This window comes from Geotrypetes seraphini, chromosome 3 (genome assembly GCF_902459505.1).
Source record: "Geotrypetes seraphini chromosome 3, aGeoSer1.1, whole genome shotgun sequence".
NCBI lineage: Eukaryota > Metazoa > Chordata > Amphibia > Gymnophiona > Dermophiidae > Geotrypetes > Geotrypetes seraphini.
Genome location: NC_047086.1, coordinates 78,892,031 through 78,913,118, shown reverse-complemented (window position 1 = coordinate 78,913,118; position 21,088 = coordinate 78,892,031). Strand labels below are relative to the sequence as shown.

At 42.4% G+C, this 21,088-nt stretch overlaps 1 protein-coding gene across 1 annotated transcript in view; it reads right to left on the bottom strand.

Moving 5' to 3' along the window:
- The window catches only part of SNTG2 (syntrophin gamma 2), a 391,266-nt gene that overhangs the window by 324,069 nt on the left and 46,109 nt on the right, over positions 1 to 21,088 (bottom strand). The window contains exons 3-5 of the mRNA XM_033937548.1: positions 13,423 to 13,560; positions 7,563 to 7,619; positions 7,393 to 7,450 (exon numbers count right to left, since the gene is read on the bottom strand). Of these exons, the coding sequence (XP_033793439.1) occupies positions 7,393 to 7,450; positions 7,563 to 7,619; positions 13,423 to 13,560 (253 nt within the window). The remainder of the gene's footprint in view (positions 1 to 7,392; positions 7,451 to 7,562; positions 7,620 to 13,422; positions 13,561 to 21,088) is intronic.

Below are 21,088 nucleotides of genomic sequence, written 5' to 3'. Positions count from 1 at the left end.
ATAGTCTTAGAAGAGGCATTCTCTGACTATATTTTATTATTTTGATTTCCCCCCCCCCCTTACACACACACACACACACATACATACATACACACTCCCCCAGGACACACACAGAACTACCTAGACTGTACTAAATATGGCAGCTTTGTCCCTTTTGGAACAGCAGGACTCAAAGTAACTGAAAGCCTCATTAAGAAAGATCTAAGAAAAGTGGCTATAAGATTTAAGAGCAGCTGCTGAAAGTTCTCAGCCCAACCAAGAAGAGAATGATGTGGAGCCATAAAACTTACAAGCTATTCCATATTTTTCTTGACACTTTTGTTTCATTTCATATCACAAATAAAAGGTGTCAAGAAATGTGTGGAATAACTTGTACGTTTCATGGCTCCACATCATTTTCTTCTTGGTTGGACTGATAACTTTTCAGCAGCCCCTCATATAATGATTTGCTTCAGTTGCTTCAAATCATCATCATCATCAATGTTTCTGGTGTGAGTATGACCATAACATCCTCCTCAGTAAAGACTGAGGCAAGCAATTAATTTAGCTTTTCTGCTATTACTTTATGAATGCTGACTACTTCTGTTACCCTAGGTCAGAGGTCATCAACCTGTGGCTCACGAGCCACATGAGGCTCTTCATGCATGTGGCTGTGGCTCTCTAGGCTTCAACCCTTTAATTTCCCTCTCAACCCCATGACCCCCCCCCCCCCCCTCCGGGCCTACCGAGGAACCTGGTGGTTCAGAGGGAATATTTGTTGGTAGTAGCTTGTATCTGAGGCTTGCTCATTTTCTGTCAGAAGGGTACAACCTCACTGCTAACCACATGCCCTGGGTCTCCCTGGGCAGGTCAGGGGATAACAAAGGGACAGTGAGTGAGAAGTGCCAATCAACTTATTTTGTAGATGGAAAGGGCTCATGCATTAATCATTAGCACGTCAGCATTAACTGTAGATATGTCCACTCTCTACCACCAAACACACCCCATCATGCAAAAAACCCCAGAATATTCATTTAGCGCATAGTGTCCACATGCAGAGTGCAAAATTATTGAAGAGCACTCAACGCATTCCATGGTAAGCCCTCATAGGCTACAATAAGCCATTATTAGAGCTTATTGTGGCTTAGTAAAAAGTACCCCATAGTGAGAAAAACACAATGATAACCACATTAAACTCCCAAAATTATTTTGCACAAAATACCAACCACAAATTAACACTGTTGCCACAGGTACTGTAGTTAGATTGTGAGCCTGCTGGGACAGATAGGGAGAAATACTTAGAGTACCTAAATGTAAACCGCTTAAAACAGAAGTGGTATATAAGAAATTTAAATAAATAAATACCCCTTCCCCCCCATTTTACAAAACCGCAAAAGTGTTTTTTAATGCAGGCTGGTGCGATGAATTCTCTGTGCTTCTCCTGACACTCATAGGAACTCTAGGAGTGTCAGGAGCCGTGCAGAGCATTCAGCGCACCAGCCGGAATTAAAAACTGTTTTTGTGGTTGTGTTAAAAGGGGGGGGGGAATTGTCTATATTATTTTTTAAAATATTTCTTCAGGTTGTCCGATTGAGAGGTTCACAGCTTTTCTCTTTTAGTTGAATTAATTATCCAAAAATAGAAAGGCTTCAGAGATACAAATGAAGAGTTTACCACGTCTTGTGTTACAATGGGGTAATGCACGTTAGGAAATCTAGCTGTACTTTTTTTAGAATATGGAAGAGACAAATCTTAGAACATCTCCATACCAACTATACATTAACATGATTGCTGCAGCAAAAGTGATGATTATTATAGAAATCTATTCTTTTGATCTATTGTAGTTAAAAACCAAAACAAAATAAATCATGAGATTGACATGCTTGAGAATCTAGCTATTATAATAGTACTAATACAAATGGAAAAATTGGGAGGGGAAGGGAAGAATTTTGAACAGTATTCAGTAATTTAAAGAGAATAGCCATAATTGCTTCAAAACATAACAATAAGATAATATTCAGAGTTTTTTTATATAGACTGGAAATGAGTACCCATTGAGGTTATACTGTTTATTATATTCACTGGACAACAAATTTTTCCAAAAATTTTGCTTCCTTAAAATAAAACTAGTAGATCCCTTCAAAATAAACACAATTGCCCACTGACTAGCAACTAGGAATTTTGAGAAACACGATGGTATCTTTAATTGATTATAACATGTTTTAATGTACAAAGTTTCTGATACGCTGTGACAGTTTGCTGTGGCTAAAAGTATTTTCCTGCTGATTTTCATTTGTGCTCAATGTCCGAAGCATCTCATTGCAGTGTCCAACAATAGTAAGCCAGCATTGATGGATTCCAGTTGCCCTGATATCTTTTTTCCATAGTGGTAATGTCCTGGTGAAACCTTTTGCCGTGCTCATAGAAAATGACATGGGGAAAAAAATTTGTCCTCATCTCCACCCTGTCCCCAAGAACTTTGTCCCCCGTCTCCACCCTATCCTCGTGAGCTCAGTCCCTGTCTCCGCTCCGTCCACGAAAGCTCGGTCCCCGTCCCCACAAACCATCTGATTCCATCTGCAGAAGTCTCAAATAGTTTTATACTGAGCTTATTTTATTACAGTATAAAAATAAATAATATTCTGTACAATTGTCATTTTATAAATCAGAGTTCTGGCTGGAAGGAGGAAGAGATCTTCAGCTAGCAGGGCTTTGTTTATACACGTTTATTAACACAGCTACAATACTACTTTATCCTAAAGGGAAAAAAAAGAAAAGAAAAAAATAGAATTTTTTTTCTAGCTTTGTTGTTTGGTTTCTACTTTCCTCATCTTCTTGTCATTCTCTTCCTTCCATCCACTGTATGCTTTCTCTCTGCCTCTTCCATATGGCATCTGCTCTATTTCTATGCCTCTACCAGAAACTGTCTGCCTTTCCCTTCCATCTCTCCCTCCCCCTCCCCTTGGTCTGGTACCAGTCTTTTTCCCTCCGCTCCCACCATGGTCTGGTATCTCTGTCTTCTTCCCTTCCAGCTCTCACTCCTTCCCCCAAGGTGGTTTTTAGCATCTCTCTCCTCCTTTCAGATCTGGTATCTGTCTTCTCCCTCTCCCCCAATGCTCTGATATCTCTCTCTCCTCTCCCTTTCCTTTCCCTTCCTTTTCTTTCTTCCTTCTTAATTTGTTTTCTACCTCTTGCCTAATTTCATACCTTCCAGCCTCAATTTCCCTTTCACTGTGTCTACTTACAGCTTGCCACCTCTTTCCCTCACCCCTTCCAGTATCAAACTCTATCCTCTTCCCTCAATCCAGCATGTGCCCTTTTTTCTTTATCCCTTCCTTCTATCCAGTATGTATTCCCCTCTCTCTCTCCTCCCCACTTCCCTTCAGTTTCTGTTCCCCTCTCTTCCCTCCCCGCTTCTATCCAGCATCTGCTCCTCCCTCTCTCTCCACTTCCCTTCGGCGGCTTCTCCCCTCTCTCTCCTCTCCACTTCCTTCCAGTGTCTGTTCTCCTCTTTCTCTCCTCCCCATTTCCATGCAGCTCATCTCCCCTCTCCCTCTTCACTTCCATGCAGTGTCTGCTCCATCCTCTTTCCTCCCCATTTCCCTTGTGTCTGTTCCTTTCGCCCCTCTTCTTCGGTGCCACTCGACCTCTTCCCCTCATCGGGCCATCTCCCTTCCTTCCTGTCACCTTCATGGGCACTTTTCAGAATTGAGGTTTTCTCTCCGAGTGGTCCAGATGCCACAGCCTTCTCACAGGTTGTGCGGCTGCGCGACTGCCCCAAAGCTTCTTTTCTGATGCAACTTCCTGTTTCTGCCTGGGTTGCACATGTCAGAGAAGTTTTGGGGCAATTGTGCGTGACTTGTGAGGGGAGGGAGAGGGGATATATGATAGAGATGTTTAAATAATTATGTGGTGTAAATGCGCATGAGTCGAGTCTCAATTGAAAGGAAGCTCTGGAATGAGAGGGTATAGAATGAAGTTAAGAGGTGATAGGCTCCAGAGTAATCAAAGGAAATACCTTTTTACAGAAAGGGTGGCAGATGCGTGGAACAGTCTCCTGGAAGAAGTGGTGGAGACAGACTGTGTCTGAATTCAAGAAGGCATGGGATAGGTACATGGAATCTCTCAGAGAGAGAAAGAGATAATGGTTACTGTGGATGGGCAGACTAGATGAGCTTTTATCTGCCAACATGTTTCTAAGGCTGTGGCGTCTGGGCCGCTCGGAGAGAAAAAATTCTGAAAAGCACATGTGAAGGTGATGGGAAGGGAGGGAAATGGTCCAATGAGGGGAAGAGATGCCCGGACCACGACGATCTGGAGGAAGGAAGGAGGGGCTGCTGGAATACGCAATCGCAATCGCATAGAAAGCTGCTGATCGGAAGGGAGGCAATGCACAGCAGATACTTTACTGCTGGGACACAGCCATTCACTGCTCCATGGGGTAGTGAATGGCTTTCTCCCCATACCTGTGGTTACCAATCTTTTTTCACCCTGTTCCTGCGGGTTACCTGTGGCTAGCCACGGGTAACAGTTACTGTGTCATTCTCTAGTCATGCATACATCCCAAAGCTGGGAACAACCCTTCAATGTCAGTGCAAAGGTTTTCAACCTATGCAAATAATTTTGTTAAATCATCTTTGAAAGACAGAAATGTTAGTACTTGGCAGGAGCAAACACTATCCCTACAGTCTTGAACCCAATAATTCTGCTTTAAAGCTTTTGACAAACCTAAGTCTCTGACCATTTAATTCTGATTGTATTATAAGATACGGCTCACCAGACGTACATGGTTCGAAATCAGGATCAATGTCACTGTCAGTGCTTGGATGGTGCATTGCGGATTCTTCATTGGCTTCCTTTAAGCTTCATTTCTCTGGTGGCTTCGGTACCGGAAGACTGTCATCATGAGGCACTGGTATTATTGCAGAAGGAAGATTGGGGTATTCAATTGATTTCTTATTTTTACCAGAGAAACCAGAAACATTTGTTAGACAGAAGTAACAGTCTGTCAAGTGATCCTTCTGTTCTCGTCATATCACTGGATAGCAAATGTCAATGATTTCCGAGTACCTCAGAGCCAAGTTCTAAGATTGATGGCACATCTTGCACAACAAATGTGAGGAGCCCATGGTTTGTCTTGATCACCAATCTTGCAACCGAAGTACAGCTCATATTCTTTCTTAACAAGTCGAGTCAAGGTGCGTCTTTGAGGCTTAAGCGTGTACTCGCCACAAATGTAGCAGAATGTATCACTGCTGTTGTGGCATTGGTGAGGCATTTCTGCTGCCACAAATCGTCATATAGCAATTAATATTTAACTGACTAAGTTACTTACATAGACAATACTATGACTTGAAGTATCAAAATACACTCAAACTGACAGACATGTAATGAAGATTATTGCATTTATCAAGCCCATGTGCAAGCATACTCAAGCATGCCCAGCCTATATCATTTCCATGGACGTTATGGGGCTCATAATAAAATTTAAAAACCATATAAAAACTGGCCTAAGTCAGTACTTGGATGATCAAAAAGACAGATTGTCCAAGTACCAATAATCGAAACTGGTTTTAGACATATCTAAAACCAGCTTAGGTCTTTACCCTGCCTCTGTATGACTAGAGTGAAAAGGGGCATTTTTGGAGGAGTGGATAGGGCAGGAGGTGGGCTGACCTAGACTTAAGTCATCTGGCAGCCATAACCAAAAAGATTTGACAGGTTGCCAGACAGAAATTATATGTTTAGATTTAGACCAAGTCAAAACAGGTATAAGTTCTAAATTGGGCTGCTGAGCTGATCGTGACTGCCGCGATTAGTTCAGCAACCCAAGCAACTCCCCGTCCATCCCCCCTCTCCCCCCCCCGCACCGGTAAGGATCATGGCAAGAGAGATGCCTAATCTCTCCTGCTATGATCCCGCCTAACCTCCCCGGCAGGAGAGATGCCCAATCTCTCCTGCCAACCCAAACCCCCCTGCGATTACCGGCAGCAGAGATACCCAATCTGTATTGCCGACTCGAACTCCCCCCCCCCCCCCCCCCCCCCCCCCCGCGATTACAGGCAGGAGAGATCCCAAGCCCTCCTACCGACCTGAACCCCGAACCCCACACACACACACCACTCACTGGCAGGATGGAGTCCAAGTCCTCCTGCCGACCTGAACCCTGAAAACCCCCGCACCTTTCACCAACAGGACGGAGCCAAAGCCCTCCTGCTGGATAACCTCCCCCTTCCCCCCGACCAAACCCCCACCCCCCAGATCCCCCTGGACTCCACACTAACCTTAATCAATGGCTGGCCGGAAGGGTTCTCCCTCTGGCCAGCCGGCATGCCCGACTTTCTCCAAATGGCATGCCTGCCCCTTCCCGGGGCACTGGGATACACTGGGGAGGGGCCTAGGGCCTGATTGGCCCAGGAGCCTAAGGCCCTGCCCATAGGAGGGGCCTTAGGCACCTGGGCCAACCGGAATTAGGCCATTTGCCTAATGCCCCCTCCTATGGGCGGGGCCTTAGGCACGTGGACCAACCATTCAGTGAGAACTCATGTCAGTCTCACAAAGTAACTGTGGGAACTTGCATCGGCCATTTTGAGTACTGAGACTGCACGGGGCAGGCGCATAGGAGGAACGCTCTTGCCTTGGCTTACCAATGGACCAGCAGGGTTTAAGGTAGGTCCGGAGAGAGGTCTGCGATGGGTCCATGTCTGTTTTATCATTCCCTGTTTGAGAAATTCCCTAACTCTTATTTGTCTGTTTTAATTAGATTGTAAGCTCTATTGAGCAGGGATTGTCTCTTACACATTTAATAATAATAATAATAATTTTATTCTTATATACCGCCAAAGCATACATCTAGCCAAGACCCCCATTTTTGGACCTTTTTTTGGGCCCAATATTTTAGGTTTATATTCAAGTATATACAGTATTAAAGACACACACATACACACTTTTTCATGTCACTTTAAAACTCAAATGCAAATGCTGTTCCCTAAGGTAATAACAAAGCATTTTGAATGAATATTACAAGGGGGTGCTGAAAAGTTCTCAGCCCAACCAACCAACTTCCTAAATTCTGAGTGTTATTTTGCCACTATAGCTGAAAAGAGTGTTATCTTATTTCCTTAATTGCCAATTTGCAGAAATAAAATTTTATGTTTTGATATTGTTTCAGATCATTGATTGAATCATATCCACATCATTCTCTCCTACGTTGGGCTGAGTACCTTTCAGCACCCCCTTATAACTACTGCAGATATAACATTAAAGGCTCCTTTTACAAAGCCACAGTAGCGATTCCCCTGTGGCAAATGCACAAAACCCACTGAATTCCTATGGGCTTTGGTACATTTGCCGTGGGAGAATCACTACTGTGGCTGTGTAAAAGGGGCCTCCAAATGTTTGAATCCAGTTTACCTGCTTGATCCTTGAATATTTTTGATATGACAACAGGCACTTTATGTTCCGTACCACCCTGTAAAACATTTAAATCAGAATGAAAATTCAGTTGTTGCTACTAGGATATACAAAAATATGGCATATTTTATTGACTGGTAACAATAAATGTAACTATTCAATATCCATACCTTTATACTTAGGCCCAAACCAACAACTGGTTGTCTATGCAGTGTAACAGTTCTGTGCTTTAAAAAATTGGAGAAAAAATGAAATTTAGGTAAAAAGAAAATTCTGCAAGAGGCATATACAATGTGTATTATGTTTTAAACGGATGATTTTTGAGCAATTCATAGTATGCATATTCCATCCATAAGTGATTAGTTTATAAGTTCCCAGATATAGAGCAATATGCAAATCTAGGTCTGGTGATATAGAAATAACCAGCAGTACTTTTATTAGTAGCTAAGAAGCCCTTCTACTAATGTATGGCAAAAAGTGGCCTTAGCATGCCCATGTGTGAAGGGTTTTTTTTTTTTTGCGCATTAAAGCCATTTTTGCTGCATCCCTTAAATGGCCAATGTTCAATTTTTAATATTTATGGACATGTGTTAATGTTGTAATTAATAAAAACCAGCGCGTGAGCACTTACACCCATATTCTATAACCATTGCCCGAGTCGGTGGCAGCCTTAAAAGCGGCTGCCAATCGCATGTTAGTCACTCGAGGGCGCAGGTTACAGAATTATACCTGATTCAACCCTGACCTACATTTCAACTGCCTATATTTGCCGTCATAAGCTGATTGTGCAAGGGGAATCCCCCCTTCCCCCAATCAACTGAGTTGTCAAGGCTTCAGAGAGTCCTGCCGGCTCTGCTGATCGGAGGGGGAGGGGGCAAAATGCCCCTGCTGCAATCAGCTGAGCCAGCTGCGGCGGACAGAAGACCACCCCCAACCAGCATGAGGGATGCTCACTCCATCCTGCCAGATACCAGAAACACCCCACCGCAATAGGGCGGAAGAATGGCCACTCCATCCTTCCACCGTCGTACCCCCAAAAACCAAACAACCTCCCCAGCAGCAGAAGGGATACCCACTTCCTTCTACCTCTTTCACCTACCTCCTTGATAAACCTTGCATCCCCTGCACCTGTGGAACGAAGGCCAGCCTGAGGGATGTATAATTCCTCCAGCCAACAGGCCCACTTCTTCAAAATGGCAAGGCTTCCCCCTTTCTGGTATATCCTGGGATGCACCAGGGAGGGGCCTGAGGCCCTGATTGGACCAGGTGTCTAAGGCCCCTACCGTAAGAGGGGCCTTAGGCACCTAGGCCAATTATGACCTTAGGCCCCCTTCCCGGTGCATGCTGGGATACACTAGGAGGGGCCTAAGACTCCCATTGGCCAATGCACCGGGAAGGGGGAAGGCCCACTATTTTGAAGAGGCGGGCCTGCCAACTAGAGAAAGTAGGCATACCTCCATCTGGCCTTCATTCCACAGGTACAGGGGGTTGTTAGGGGGTGGGCAACAGCTGCAGGAGGGAGTGGGTAACTCTCTTGCTGCTGAAAGTGGGCCATTTGGTTATTGGGGATGGGCGGTGGGCAGTGATGGGAGAGATGGGGCATTGCTCCTGCTTCCCGGGGGGGGGGGGGGGGGTCGTTTAGTTGTCGGGGGGGCGATGGTGGCAGGAGAGAGTGGTCAACCTTGCTGTCTATCACAGTGGGGGTGCTTGTGATATCTGGCAGGAGGGAATGGGCATTCCTCCTGACTGTTGGGTGGGGGGGGGTCCTCTGTCCATGGCAGCTAAACTAAACCTTAGGTTTATATAGCGCGCCATCTCCGCAAGCGCAGAGCTCGGTATGGTTTACAGAGTTAAGAGGATAGGAACTACAATGAGGTGATATAGGAGAGGGACTAAGGAGATAGAGAGGGACAGGATACTGGCTCAGCTAATCGTGGCAGGGGAATTCTCCCTGATCAACTGAGCTAGCAGGACTCCCCGAAGATGTGGCTTTGGGGAGCCCTGTCACCAGAGCTGATCAGGTGGGAAGATTCCCCTACCGTAATTCCCCTGCCGTGCTTATGGCTGCTGCAGTCTAGTGGCAAAGATAGATGGCTGAAATGTAGGCGAGGGTTTTCCAGGCCTACATTTCAGCTGCCCCTCTTGACATGAATCACAGCTTTAGCCCACCTAACGTCACTTCCGGCATTGGCCACGCCTACTTTAGTGTTCCGCAGCCTAAAGCAGCTACTTAGCCACAATTCCAACTGCCTTTTTTTTTAGGCATCAGTAGGCACTTCAACACTGACTTTTTTTTTTTTTTTGCTGTTTCTGACTTCATTTTTCAATTAACTTAGGCATCAGCAGGGAGCCTACCGAGGCCTATGATTAGGCACTGTTTATAGAATTTTCCCCTTACTGCTACCAATTTTGTAGGCAGTAAGGGCCACTGAAAATTTCTCAGCCCAACCAACAAAGTTGGGGCAGTCTCCATCGAGGACTATACACTTAGTCCTATGATTTTCCACTTTTTCTGTTCTGTTTTTTTCCAACGGAATGATAAAAGTGGAAAATCACTGGACTATGTGTATAGCCCTTGACGGAGACTGCCCCCATTTCAGGTTGGCCTGAAAACATTTCAGCAGTCCCTCATATGTTACATAAAAAACTCAGTGCCAACTAGTACAGTACTAAGCACGATTCTATAAAAAAGTTAGGCTTAGTACTGCTCACAATGCCCCCCCCTCAAAAAAATTCATCTAATCTCACAGACATTCTCAAAAAAGGAAAATGTAGGAATTTCTTGTTTAAAAATATGTAAGAAGAGTGTTCTTGCTCTGAAAACATCCATAATAAACACTCATTTTTTTCAAAATGAAACATCCAAAATATGAACGCCAAAAAAGAAGGCACATAGGCATCTATCTGGAATCATTTGTACAAAAAATAGTCACACCGATGTCCCTGCAGAGCAATCTCGTGGTGAGTGCAGTGGACTTTAAACAATGGGACCCAGGTATAAATCCTACTTTACCCTCTCTTTTAATAGCACATAGTGCGGGGTTTTAGCGCCAGCAGCGGCGGTAACTGCTGTGATGCTCATAGGAATTCAATGAGTGTTGGAGCTGTCACTGCCGCTGCCGGCACTAAAACCCACACTGTGCGTTAGGAAAAGAGGGGGTTCAATTCTGTTATGTTATTGTGAGCGCTCCAGGGTCAGAGAAAAACTGTACCTTAAGGTGCACCGCTTAGTAGCCATCATGCTTGCAGGTACAGTAGGTAGTTCTATGTTCCAGGAGGGCTCACATATTTGTACATAAATAAGAGTTAAAGTCGGACTTATACATGGGTCCTTTCTTCAAAGTTCACTGCACTAACCACTAAGCTTCTACTTATACTTGCTTGCTGCTCTATTAGGAATGGCCATAATACCTGAAGCTGTCATAGAGCTTGTTACTTTCATTACTTAGGAGGGTAGAAAGGATCATGCCCTCAGGGCAGGATTAATTCGTTGAGGGCCCCTAGGCACACAAGTACACTGGGCCCCCTGCCCCGTCCCACCCCACCATGTGCCCAGGCGGAAACAGGAAGCTACATCAGAGGGAAGCTTTGGGCAAGCAGCACCGCTTGCAAAATTACAGTTCCCGTTGCCTTTCTTACCTGCGTTGCTTGCTTGTCTTACTTTCCGTCAATGGGGGGGGGGGGCCGCGATGTTGATCGGGGGGGGGCCTCTGTTGCCAAACAGGGGGGGGGGGGGGGCCCGTATTGCCGATCGATGCTGGAGGGGCCCATCGCTGTTTGGAAAAAACAATGTTGATGCTCTTCTTCATCGGACCCCCCTGACCATTTCAGGCCCTAGGCACGTGCCTACTTGGCCTATTGGTTAATCCTGCCCTGCATGCTCTCATCCCTCCAGCGAACAGCTGCTCAATCAGGGCACCTTTTTTATACCCCAGGTGTGATAACATAACAGGTCTAAATAAAAAAATGTTCTTTTTTTCCTAGAATCTTTCTTCTCGTTCTGTTATCATGACAGATGTCCTATTTTAGGGGTTCTCTTTAACTCGGTCCTCTTTAGAAACCAGTCATCAGAATGCTGACTCGATCCACAGATGCACCACTCCACGTTCAAACTTTTTTCATTACATTAAATTTGATGTGCATTATCTTCACCGGATCAACTTAATTTTTTAATTTATCATTTTTTTATGTTTTCAATGTTTTACATCCTTGATAAATACTTGATAAATATATAAATATATAACTTAGTTCTTAAGACTTAGCTTTAATGTTGTGGGGTTTGCCATAGTTTCACCGAAAACACGCATCTAACACATGCCCCAGCTATTTGAACAATCTGCAGTATAAAACGTCCATATTCTACTTTTCAAAAACTGTGATTTGGAAATTTTGGGGCCATTTTGAGACGTCCATCTGCTTCAAAATGAGCACCATAGTAAACTATAGAATACTAGACCAAAACTGTCCTTCCTATACTATATTTGAAAATTATGAACAATATAACACTGCATAAAGGAACACAAATTTATATAAATATTCAGTGGAAATGAAACTACATTTCCAGTGTAATAGGTGAGACATTGTAGACAATAGGTTTATTTCCCCATACTCGCATGCTCTGCAGAAGGAAACCACTCTGGATTTTTCACTCTGCCCCTGTAGTATTTCACAGATTGATGTACCACACTCAACAGTCTTTCCTTCTGCAAGCATATCTGCAGTTGTGTGTGTTCTGCTCTCCCTATTTTATTGTTTTTAAATTCAATGTAGTGTTGTCACCTTTGCGGGTATTTTCATATTTGAAGCAAATTTGAAGCTCTGCCTGCTTGAGAATTCAGAGACTTCGGTCTGTAGCTAACAGGCTGATCCCATTTGGGTACCTGTTAGCCAGGCTGCATAGTTTTTCTTTGGAGCTCAGGGCTATCCTTGAAGTAGTCTCATCTTCTGTTAAGCAGGGGATCAAGCGCAGACTGTTATGCACGCTTAGGGGGCTCAGCGGTGTTCCGCAGTGTGCCGGCAGCATTTTTGCACCTCCCCCTGTCCTGATGCGCATCCGGTGGTCCATTGGGGTGGAGGCATATTCAGGCAGTGAAGTCTGACCGGCAGCCTGAAGATCAGCTTTGTGAGAGCATTCCCAGCATTGTGGCAGTGAATTCTTCTACAGCTACAGAGAAAGAGCTGTGAGCAGGTGGAGTCCAGTCTCAGGTCACAGTGAGTATAAGGATCTGACAGCTTGTGAGAGACATCGGGGAAAGTTTAAAAAGTGGGGTTTACTGAGTTTCTGCATTTTCCCCTGTGTTCCCCCTCCTAAAAAATCCAAAAATTGCCATTTATGGACTTTAGGAAGTATGAGAAATATCGTTTTTTTGGTGCAAATTTGGTGCCAGTGGCCATCTTGGATTTTTAGCGATCTTTTTTTTTTCTTCTTCTCCCAGCTTCTTCAAAACTTAAAATTTTACCTGGAAAACTTCTGGAATGGAGTCCTTCGTATCTCCTCATGTGAATTCATGCCAGGATTGTGCAAATTTAGCACTTTTAGAGCATCTTTGCACCACAGCTGGGGGAGGGGGGGGGGCTGTAGCGACCGGCTTAGCATTCTCCCCATAGAAGCAGGTGATTAGACGCTCAGCTAGCCCGGCGGGGCAGCCTCCATTGCTTTCGGAGCTCAGCATGGTTGGTACTTTGGTCAGACTGGTTGTGTCTTTTTTAGGGAGTACTGAGAGGTACTGAGTAGCAGCACCTTTTCCATTGCCTGATAAAAATGGCCCATGGTCCCCAGGTCTTAAAAGAGCTCAAGTTCTGCACATTCACTGCTGCCTGTTCATGGATTCTGTGGCTGGTTGTAGGGGGCCTGGCTACTGTGGGGGGGGGGGGGGGGCCCTCAGTGGCCATCCCACTCCTGAAGAATGGTCTGGTATTTGAGTACCAGCACCTTTTTTGCTAGAAAATAAAATGCACTTTTTTTGTTAAGTCATCTGTTCAACTGTTTAATTCATTGCTAGACCTAAATTGATATAGCTTAGCACTTACATTTGCACTATGGTCACTTCCATTTATGCAGACAACGTCTTGTTTCTGAATTGTTAGTACCTCTTTAGTAAGCTTTAAACAGATATCATACGTGTTGTCAGACCCTTCATCATACAACAATGCGATACCACTTTTATTCTGCAAAAGGTCAAAGGAAAAACAGAAGTCATTTGAATATAATACATAGAAAATTATACCAGGCAGAGTATCTGTTAATATTTATATATACAGAATTTTAATGGCCAATTTCTGCTTTACGATGTGAACTGTTCAAGAGACAAAACACTGAAGATTTTTTTTTCCTGTTCAAATTTAAATATTCATTAAGGCCTAATATTCTATAAATGGTGCCTTAACTTAGGCGCAGGTAGGCACTAGAGAATTACACGGTAATAAAATTTATCACCGTTCCCGTCCCCGCGGATAACCGCAGGAAATAATCCCATCTCATTTTTTAGTGTCTATTTTAGCCTCAGTCCTTCCACACCAGCATTCTTCAAAGCAAAGCTTGAGGGTCAGTGGTTGTGGCCATTCATACTCTTGATTCTTATGTGAGCCAAGGATAATGAAGCCATTGTGACATCACTGATGTGATTGGCTCTTAGGCACTGGTGGAATGAGGCATTATGACATCACAATATCTGCTCTGGATACCAGAGACTGTCATTCTGTAGTGTCTGTTTCAACCTAGGTCCTTCTACACCAGCATTCTTCAAAGCAAAGCTTGCGGGTCAGTGGTTGTGCCCAATTATACTCTGATTCTTCCCTCTCTCCTTAAAGAATCACATGAAGATGGTTTCCCGCGGTTATCTGCGGGGACGGGAATGGTGATGAATTTTGTCACCATGTCATTCTCTAGTAGGCACCCTACCAGTGCCTAAGTACATAAAGCCATTTAAAAGAACTTTTAAAACAAATTTCAAGGCGCCTACCAGTGCTTAAAGAACAGCACCAGAATCACACCTACGGGGGCGTTTTATGGCACCTTACGCCACTGTAGGTGTGGCAAATGGCAGACGTGGCATTAGGTATCATAAAGTGCCTCCTTAGGCATGATTCACGTCAAATGTAGGTACCGGAAATGTAAGCCTTGAAAACCCTGCCTACATTTCCGGCACCTACCTTTCCTGAAGGCACAATTCTATAAACAGTGCCGTTGTGTGATTAATTGGTGACCACTTTTAAGATGGCTGCCGACAATGGCACTATTTATATAATCTGGGCCTAAATACCATTAAAAGGGGCTCTACAAGAGAAGCATTGTGACTTTTAAAGCAGGAGCACAATATTTCACACACCTACCAACAGCAATCCAGCTTTAAACAATGAGAGCTAGTGTGATTTTTTTAAGAGATAAAATGACAACAGATAGGGTCAAAAGGCTCCCCAGCTTGTATTCTTTTACATAGGTAGGTTTATTCTAGTCAGCAGCGATGTCCAAGTTTTGAAAGCATGGATTAAGAATATGAGAAAATTAGTTCTTAATCAAAATAGAGAATTTCTGGTTTTCTATAAAACCATAGGGCTCCTTTTACTAAGGTGCGCTAGCGGTTTTAGCGCACGCTACAATACCGCACACGCTAAACGCTAACGCTTCCATAGAGCTTGCGTTAGTATTTTTCATGTAGCGTGTGGTCAGCACGTGCTAATCTTTAGTGCAGGCTAAAAACGCTAGCGCACCTTAGTAAAAGGAGCCCATAAAGCCTAACATTCAAAAGGATTTATTTGTGTAGCAACAACCAGTAAAATTTAAGTCCACTGGCCTGGGATTTTCAACGGTTCTATCTGGATAGTGCAGGCAAAAATCCTTCAAATCATCTCAGAACTATCCAGTTGGTGTTAGCACAGAATTACAGAACAGTAAGGATGGAATGCTTCACTTTATAGATAATACCAATGCTCAATCACTAAACATATACCCCCAGATTCTATATATGGCACACAAATTTGGGAGCCAAAATTTGCATTTGTATTGAAGATGTGAATGCAAATTAATAAGCTAACCAGCAATTAACTAGCAATAAAATGATGTCAACAATCAATTATTACAATTACTTGGCAATAATTAGAGTTTGCACGCACATCTTCCTGTGTGCTATTCTATAACCCCCATGCACCTAAATATACTAGTGCCCAACTCAAAAAGGATGAGTTAGGGATATTTAAAAAATTGCTAGCAGAGTTATAGAATATGGCCATTCCCATGCCCAAATACATATTTTTTCTGTCCCAGGAGAGCTCACAATCTTAGTCTGCACCTGAATCAAGGGAGGTTTGAATGACTTGCCCAAGATCACAAGTAGAGAAAGACATGGGGCCAAATTTTTCCCCATTCCTGCAGGAACTCAATTCATCCGTCCCGTCCCCGCGAGTTGTGTCCCTGTGCCTGCCCCATTCCTGTAAGCTCTGTCTTAACCGCACAAGCCTCGAATGCTTATGATTTTAAAGTGTTTGAGGCTTGTGCAGATGAGGGCAGAGCTTGCAGAAATGGGGCAGGAACAGTGACACAACTTGCGGGGACGGTAAAATGGGTTCCCATGGGGATGGTGAAAAATGTGTCCCATGTGATTCTCTAATCACAAGAAGCTGCAATGGGATTTGAAATGGGCTCCAGCTCTGAATATATATATATATATATATATATATACATATATATATATATATATATATATTCAGAGCTGGAGCCCATTTCAAATAACAACTATATATATATTCATATATGTTAAAAATAACACCTATATATATATTCATATATATATATATATATATATATATATATATATAGGTGTTATTTTTAAATGTTATGACTAACATTAAACGCTATTATCACTAGATCTGAATATTGATCTATAAATCTATGGAGCACTTTTATTCTTTAACCAATCATTAGTCACAGTTAAGTCCATTCATATAAAGACCTTCAGTTTATCTTAATGAAGACATTGCACTGCTAAGAATACTGGCTTTCCAATATCTTGTATTAATAAAATAAATCATTTTAATACAAACATTAAAATACAATTATAACATTGAAATTGGAAACATTGCTCAGGGGGATAAAGTTTACTACTATTCTCATTCAAGATGGCATTTGAATACATTTAATGAAGGCATCTTTTAAATACTGAGACAGCAAAATTACCTCAGATTGAGGGAATAAATTGCAGAATCTAAAGTGAATATTTATGTGTTTATTTTTACTTCTCTTTTTCTTGGAATTTACTTATTTCAAAATATATTGCAATCCACTTTATTTGGGGTTTTCTTGTAAAAGGCAGAACATAAATGTGTCAATTACATTATAAGGAAGCAAAAAAGTCATCAATGCTTATGGATGTTCTGTTTAACACTATTAGTCGCCATCCACAGTTCAATAAGACACCCTGTTTTGTAAACCTTCTTCAGAAACCCTCAGCAAAGAAAATCGCAATCATATGGTATCCAATTGCATTAAAGGCATCTTCACCCACTAACTCACATAATTTTCTCAAAGAGGGAGTTTTTTGAGTTTTGAGTCTGTGTCCATTACTCCTTCGTTGGAAGTTTTTCATGGTAAAGAAAATCAGACAGCAATGCATCTCTCAGTAACTACGGTACTCAGGGGAAGATGACGGTCGGTTCCAAAATGAACCATTTATTCTCTAGTAGCAATTAAGATGGTGAAGTATTTAATGAATTAAAAGAGTTTGGACAACCATTTTTGATTAGCAGATTACAAAACTGTTGAAATAAAATAAAAATTAACTGGCAGGTTGTGTCCTTAAATATTAGAAATATATAAAAACTCCTAGTTTAATAATATACTAGACTTGTAATAATCAGTGGCAAAGTCAGACCAAAGAATATTTTCATCCCAAAGCAACATGTCATGAAAAGGACGCCAAACTTTAGAATTTGTTATATAATTCGAATATAAGTCAAGCGGCTTAATATTCATGTGCCCTGCCTTGCCAGGATCTGCACCGGCAGTACCTTTCTAGGACAGATGGTATTCCTATTTAAATGCTGATACTTTCAGAGTCAAGGGCTTCAATCTTTTTTGTAATCTTTCTGTTTATCATATTTTTAAATTAACAAAGCAGCATACTTGTACAGAAAAGTGTGAGTATAAGAGGACACACCCTGTCCCTCTCCCTGCCCTGTCCATCTTATCTCCTCTGCCGCTGGAATCCCTGGTGGTCCAGAAGTGTAGCAGGCAGGAGCGAGTTTTCCGAGCTCCTGCCCCAGTGCTAACCCGGTCAATCGCTGCCGCGAGTTGCGGCTTCAGCCGCTGAGTGGTACTGCGCTTTGGCGCTGCTGGTCAGCGCTAAGCAGCTTCCTGAATGGCTCCCGTGAATTCTCATGAGAATTCATGAGAACTATTCAGGAAGCCACTCAGTGGCTATAGTGGCTATTCTTGGGAGAATTCTTGGGAGCTATTCAAAAAGCTGCTCAGCGGCTTCCTCAGCGGCTGGTTACATGAACAGTTTACATGAATTTATGCAGGTACTCAAGCATTTTTCCCTGTCTGTCCCAGCAGGCTCACAATCTATCTAATGCACCGGTGGCAAGTAAGTGAGTTGTCCAGGGTCACAAGAGCAGTATGAGTTTGAACCACAACATCAGAGTGATTCTGGACACGGCACCTTCCACGTGTCAATCACCGGCAGGCGCCGCATCCAGAATTACATCTTTTTTTTTTTTTTTACATAGGCACCTTAAATGTAGGTTCGCATTTTTAAGGCCTACATTTAAGGCACCAGTCATGCACTTATGGAGGAACATAGGGATGCCTATGGACACCTAAGGTCACTTCTAGCACAAACCACACCCATGCTGGTTTTGGCATTCCCTATGCATCTCCGTAGGTGCGAGACAGGTGCATTATTTTTTTAAAGTGTGTCCCAATTGGTTCATTAGACGGTAGTAGGATGCCTATTGCCGCCTAACTTAAGGACACCATTTGAAGAATTTGACCAAAAATGCCTAATGTGGAGGTATAAAATCTCTCAACAACAATTAACTAACTAACTAACTAAAATAGGTGATAGAGGGATTGAAGGATTCACATTAGTACAATTACATGTCTCTATCCCTTTCAAGATGACCCGATGAAAGTCTGCCATCAGAGACTTCCCAGTATCCTCTAACATAGAAACGTGATAGCAGAAAAAGGCCAAAAGGTCCATCTAGTCTGCCCATCCGGAGTAACCATTATCTCTTTCTCTCTCTGAGAGATCTCATGTACCTATCCCAGGCCCTTTTGAATTCAGACACAGTCTCTGTCTCCACCACCTCTTCTGGGAGACTTTTCCATGCCTCTACCACCCTTTCTGTAAAAAAACAATTTCCTTAGATTAATCTGGAGCCAATCACCTCTTAACCTCATCCCAGGCTCTCTCATTGCAGAGTTTCCTTTCAAATGAAAGAGACTCGACTCATGCGCATTTACATTACGTAGTTATAGTTTAGTTATAGTTTATTAAAATTTGATTAAACGCTTAACATAAAATTTCCAAGCGTTATACAATAAAAATCAAATCGCATACAGATTGAGATCTTTAAGTCTGTCCCCATACGCCTTATGATGAAGACCACATACCATTTTAGTAACCTTCCTCTAGAGCAGTGGTTCCCAAACCTGTCCTGGTTTTCAAGATATCCCTAATGAATATGCATGAGAGAGATTTGCATACCTGCCACTTCCATTATATGCAAATCTCTTTCATGCATATTCATTAGGGATATCTTGAAAACCTGACAGGCTGGGGATCCCCCAGGACAGGTTTGGCAACCACTGCTCTAGAGCAACTCCATCCTTTTATATATCTTTTTGAAGGTGCGGCCTCCAGAATTGTACACAATATTCTAAATGAGGTCTCACCAAAGTCTTATACAGGGCATCAATACCTCCTTTTTCCTACTACCCATACCTCTCCTTCTAGCTTTCACTGTCACCTTTTCAACCTGTTTGGCCACCTTAAGATCATCACATACAATCACATCCAAATCCCGCTCTTCTGTCATGCACATAAATTCCATCGAGATTTTACAGCCCAATTGCATGACCTTGAATTTCTTAGCATTAAATTTTAGCTTCCAAATTTTAGACCATTCTTCATGCTTCACCAGATCTTTCTTCATATTATTCACACCATCCAGCATGTCTATTCTATTGCAGATTTTGTTATCATCCACAAAGATGCAAATCTTACCGACAACCCTTCAGCAAAATCGTTTATAAAAATGTTAAAAAGAATAGGCCCAAGAACAGAACCTTGAGGCACACCACTGGTAACATCCCTTTCCTCAGAGCGATCTCCATTGATTACTACCCTCTGTCGCCTTTCACTCAACCAGTTCTTGACCCAGCCTGTCACTTTAGGACCTATCCCAAGGGCACTCAGTTTATTTATTAGACATATGTATGTGAAAGCATTGAGTCCTTTAATCTGTCCATCAGAATCTGGGAACTCAAGTTCAGAACTTAGTGGGAGCATTGTTATATAGGAAAACATTGTTAGATGCATGTTACTCCTCTGCCAAAGACTGAAATGGCCCACCGTACCAGAAACATTCAATGATACAATTGAAATCTCTGAAGGCTTGACAGGTTCTTCCTATCTCCTAATAGGCAGAATTTTCCTAAATCCAAGTGGATTAGGGTCTTTTAACTATTCCACCTGTATACAGTATACTCTAAAATAAATTGTTTAGAATCATGAGGAAATTCATGTGACAAGGTAGGAAAATGGGAAGATGTTAATTAAATCACATTAACAGGGGTGACTGGTACTTTATGATATTAGAAGATATGCGGTCCAGGGAATTTCTATCTATAAGGATTACAATGTATATTTTATTTCCTGCAGAACTTTTATTCTATTTGCCTATAGGCCCTCTTTAACATGTAGCACTATGCCTCAACCATTTGATCAACCCTATCACTGTGATATAATTCGTATATAAGGTGTCTTTGAAGAATATCATTAAACAGAAAAGTAAGGCATCTTGCCAGGGAGGTTTCAATAAAAACAAAAATAGATCAGGTGCCTTTGACTACAGAGCAGACAGTCCTGAAAGACTGTATCCATACTCTGCCCTTGTGCAAGCTTACAGTAAAAGTATATATCATGAATTTTCTATGCATCGTTTCACACTACTTGGTATTCTATGAAAGGTTATTTATGCACACAAATGACTAAGCTACCAGAATCTGGCATGTAAAACTAGTCAATATTTTATATAATTGCACAAATTTTAAACAATGCACATACAGATATATACAGTAAAAGGGACAATAACCATCTTTGGAAACTATTGCTATATTTCTTTCACCTTAAACTGTGCACCCACTCAATTTTCAGCACACATCTGCAAATTACACAGCTCATCAATCAACCAATGCTCAGAAGAACCACTAGTTCTTTATCTGACAAGGATTTCATGCAATCCCACAAAATGCAAGCTGTTCCTGGGTGATCTATTCTGTGTCCTCCAGTTTTGCTTTTTATTTATCTAAAGAAGCTTTGAAGATAGCAAGATGGACCCGGATTTCACTGACAGTTCAACACTATCCTTAACTTCTAATATTGTCCTCTCTACCTCTCGTCACTCAGTTTGCAAATTCAGTCAAAGAATGGTAAACCAAGTCTATCTGTTCCACAAGTTTGTCAAATTTAGATTC